General features: G+C 53.5%; 2 protein-coding genes across 5 annotated transcripts in view; both read left to right on the top strand.

The window, feature by feature from the left end:
- DUS2 (dihydrouridine synthase 2) overlaps positions 1-2,070 on the top strand; it is a 79,947-nt gene extending 77,877 nt beyond the window's left edge. For all 4 annotated transcript variants that reach the window (XM_011932040.1, XM_011932039.1, XM_011932041.1 and 1 more), the window contains 2 exons: positions 1,236-1,309; positions 1,534-2,070. In XM_011932040.1, the coding sequence (XP_011787430.1) occupies positions 1,236-1,309; positions 1,534-1,771 (312 nt within the window). In that variant the 3' untranslated portion in view covers positions 1,772-2,070. The remainder of the gene's footprint in view (positions 1-1,235; positions 1,310-1,533) is intronic.
- NFATC3 (nuclear factor of activated T-cells, cytoplasmic, calcineurin-dependent 3) overlaps positions 1,801-3,706 on the top strand; it is a 172,948-nt gene continuing 171,042 nt past the window's right edge. Inside the window, exon 1 of the mRNA XM_011932130.1 lies at positions 1,801-1,996. Within this exon, the coding sequence (XP_011787520.1) occupies positions 1,801-1,996 (196 nt within the window). The remainder of the gene's footprint in view (positions 1,997-3,706) is intronic.

Below are 3,706 nucleotides of genomic sequence, written 5' to 3'. Positions count from 1 at the left end.
GAGGCTGAGGCAGGAGAATGGCGTAAACCCGGGAGGCGGAGCTTGCAGTGAGCTGAGATCCGGCCACTGCACTCCAGCCTGGGCGACAGAGCCAGACTCCGTCTCAAAAAAAAAAAAAAATTTTTTTATTTAATTATTATTATTATTCTTTCTATTTATTTATTTTTTTTGAGACAGAGTCTCGCTCTGTTTTTTTTTTTGGAGATAGAGTCTCACTCTGTTGCCTAGGCTGGAGTGCAGTGGCATGATCTTGGCTCACTGCAACCTCCACCTCCAGGTTCAAGCGATTCTCCTGCCTCAGCCCCCTGAGTAACTGGGATTACAGGTGCGCACCACCACGCCTGGCTAACTTTTTTGTAATTTTAGTAGAGACGGGGTTTCGCCATGTTGACCAGGCTGGTCTTGAACTTCTGACCTCAGATGATCCGCCCACCTCAGCCTCCCAAAGTGCTAGGATTACAGGCGTGAGCCACAGCGCCTGGCCTAGACATGTTTTTGGATCAGGCCTCAGCCAATGGGGCACAGAATTGGGCCCCAGATGTTGTGCCCCTGGGGTGGAAACCGTGAGGTAGGCTTGCTTCACTTCCTTTGGTCCTTGCGGCCATGCCTTCCTTAGGCTGTTCTGCCTCATCTGGACTGGTCTTCTGGCCTTGAGGCTTATACCTTCTGGGGGTTGTGTCTGTGTCCCCACCCCCAGCACAGTGACTTTTCCAAAACAAATCTAACTTCTGGCTTCTCAAGTCAGAAGCTCCCCAGTGTCTGAAGGATCAAGCCAGCACCTCAGCATAGAACCTGAGACCCTTTCACGTGCCTCGCTCCTTGCAGTTTCATCCCTGCAGCCCTTTGCTCCAGCCAGTCACCTGGTCCCTCTTCCAGGTGTGCCTTCTCTGCTCCTAGCTTGTCCCTTCTCACCCTTTTGGCATCTGGTGACTCCTCATTTTGGGGACCTGGCCTATCCAGATGTCAGCACAAGGCTCCATAGCCATGTGCGGCTAAGGGCTCTGCTGGGCTTTGCTTAGGTCCATAACAGCTCCAGACACTTGAGGTCATTGTGTATTTGTGCATCTGCCTTTCTCTACTGGGCACTTTTGCTTGGGAGGAGCATGTGATACAGGCAGCCTTCATTTGACTTAGGTTGGAAATACTTGCTTTTATCTGCCTTTGATTTGACCCCAGCAGGTTGGCCTACAGGGCTCATTTCTCTGGCCATGTGTTTCCTTTTCTCTTTGTACCAGGTTCAACGCCCTCTAGATCGCCTGTTCTCCTCTATTGTCACCGTTGCTGAACAAAAGTATCAATCTACCTTGTGGTAAGTTTCCTCATCATAGGAGAGGAGGCTTGGGGTGGGGAGGAGAGTGGGCATTCTGCCCATGCATCCAGCATTATCCTAGGTCCTAGGAGGGTTGGGTAGATGGTGTATGTGGGCAGTGGCATCCCTTACTCAGTTTTGTCAGAATCTGCCAAGGGTGTATAGAGTCAGGCCTCATAGCCCTGCACCCTGCCCACCCACCTTATTGCCCTCTGTCTGCCCAGGGACAAGTCCAAGAAACTGGCGGAGCAGGCTGCAGCCATCGTCTGTCTGCGGAGCCAGGGCCTCCCTGAGGGTCAGCTGGGTGAGGAGAGCCCTTCCTTGCACAAGCGAAAGAGGGAGGCTCCTGACCAAGACCCTGGGGGCCCCAGAGCTCAGGAGCTAGCACAACCTGGGGAGCTGTGCAAGAAGCCCTTTGTGGCCTTAGGAAGTAGTGAAGAGAGCCCCCTGGAAGGCTGGTGACTACTCTTCCTGCCCTAGTCACCCCCTCCATGGGCCTGGTGCTAAGGTGGCTGTGGATGCCACAGCATGAACCAGATGCTGGTCTTGCCTGGCAGGAGTTAAGATGTCCTGGACCAGGGGCCGCCCAAGGGTGGATTCTGGCCCCTTTGGTGGATCTGAGTGACAGGGTCAAGTTCTCTTTGAAAACAGGAGCTTTTCAGGTGGTACCTCCCCAACCTGACATTGGTACTGTGCAATAAAGACACCTCCTACCCTCACCCATGGCTGGCTGCTTTAGCCTTGGGCATCTTCATAAATGGGCTTGTGTCCTGGCATGATTATTCTACTCCCACCCTCTGTGCAGAGCTAGAGATTCCCAAAGTGGATCCCCTGTCCATCTCTGTGGTTCTGGTAGAGGTGGGGAATGGGGCATCACTGGACTTGGGCCAAGTTAGGAAGGCCCAAGAAGCCCATTTTACTGATGGTACACGTGCCGCGCTGGACATCAATTGTCTGTTCTGATGAGAGGTGATATGGAATCTGGAAGAAGGACTAGGGTAACTGGTACCCCAGTAAGGGACTAGTCCAGTGGGGTGGGGACTGTTGGTCTGATCCCCGGAGTCTCCTTCAAGCCTGACAGCTGCCTGGAGCCTCAGACCTGATGAGGTGCCTGCTCTGGGCAGTGGGGCACTGGAGGCGGCTGATGACAGCAATTTGGGGCCCTTATGTTTGGCAGATCACACCACACAGTCCCTCCCGTCCCCCGCCTTCCTCATCCCACTTGGGGCGGAAGGAAGTGGCAGATTCTCTTTAATTTCCTCCTGGCAGTGAGAAGCAAACAAACGGCTACCGCATCTCATGGGGCCTCCCCGGCTTACTGGGAGGGGCATTCTGACCAAAGGTCCCTGCCCTGTCCTGCCCCCGCTTCCTCAGCTGTAAACATGCTGCTTCTCCTCCCTTTTTCCAGGCTCTTTTGGGGTGGTGGGGAGGGGAGGATTCCCTTCTGGGTCAAAGCTGTATTTCCTACACCTCCCCTGTGTCAGAGCCTCGCTATTTTGTGGCAACTTTAACACAGGGTCAGGCACCTGTGCCAGCCAGCAGCCCCTGGCCCTGCTGGTCTCTGAGTCTAGGGTTTGGTGGGTGAGGCCTCTGTCTCAGTTCCAGCACTGCCCTCCTCCCCCCTGCCACCCACGCTTGCTTTTCTGTGTGCAGATAAGGATACCACAGTACCCACTGCCTCCCAGAGCCCATTACTGTTTGACCTTGGGCAACTCCCTGCTAGTCCTCTCTGTCCTGAGGGCCCTCCTCTTAGAGGGGATCAACTGTCCTCTGCCTGTGTGAGGCTGGCTGGAGGACAATAGGCTGGCCCTTTGATAGTACTCTGTATGGCTAATGGGATCACTCCATGCCAGGCTGCCCTACCTGACTTCCCAGACCAGTGCTCCCAGAGAAAGGGCTCTACTCAGGAGAAAGACTGAGGCTTGGTCCAGTCTCAGCCAGCAAGCTTTAGGCACAATTTATTTCTGATTTTTCTTCTTCTTCTTTTTTTTTTTTAATAGAGATAGGGTCTTGCTATGTTGGCCAGGTTGATCTTGAACCCTTGGCCTCGAGGAATCCTCCCACCTTGCCCTCCCAAAGTGCTGGGATTACAGGCATGAGCTACTGCACCTGGCCTATTTCTGATTTTTCGTACTAAAAACAATCTCAATCAAAATGCCTCTTTTGGCTGGGCGTGGTGGCTCACACTGTAATCCCAGCACTTTGGGAGGCTGAGGTGGGCAGATCACTTGAGCTAAGGAGTTCAAGACTAGCCTGCTGGGCAATGCGCCAAAACCCTGTCTACAAAAAATATGAAAATTAGCTGAGTGTGGCCGGGTGCGGTGGCTCACACCTGTAATCCTAGCACTGTGGGTGGCCGAGACGGGCAGATCACTTGAGCTAAGGAGTTCAAGACTA

Source organism: Colobus angolensis, unplaced genomic scaffold (genome assembly GCF_000951035.1).
Source record: "Colobus angolensis palliatus isolate OR3802 unplaced genomic scaffold, Cang.pa_1.0 Scaffold93, whole genome shotgun sequence".
Taxonomy (NCBI): domain Eukaryota; kingdom Metazoa; phylum Chordata; class Mammalia; order Primates; family Cercopithecidae; genus Colobus; species Colobus angolensis.
This window is presented reverse-complemented; position numbering and strand designations above follow the sequence as displayed.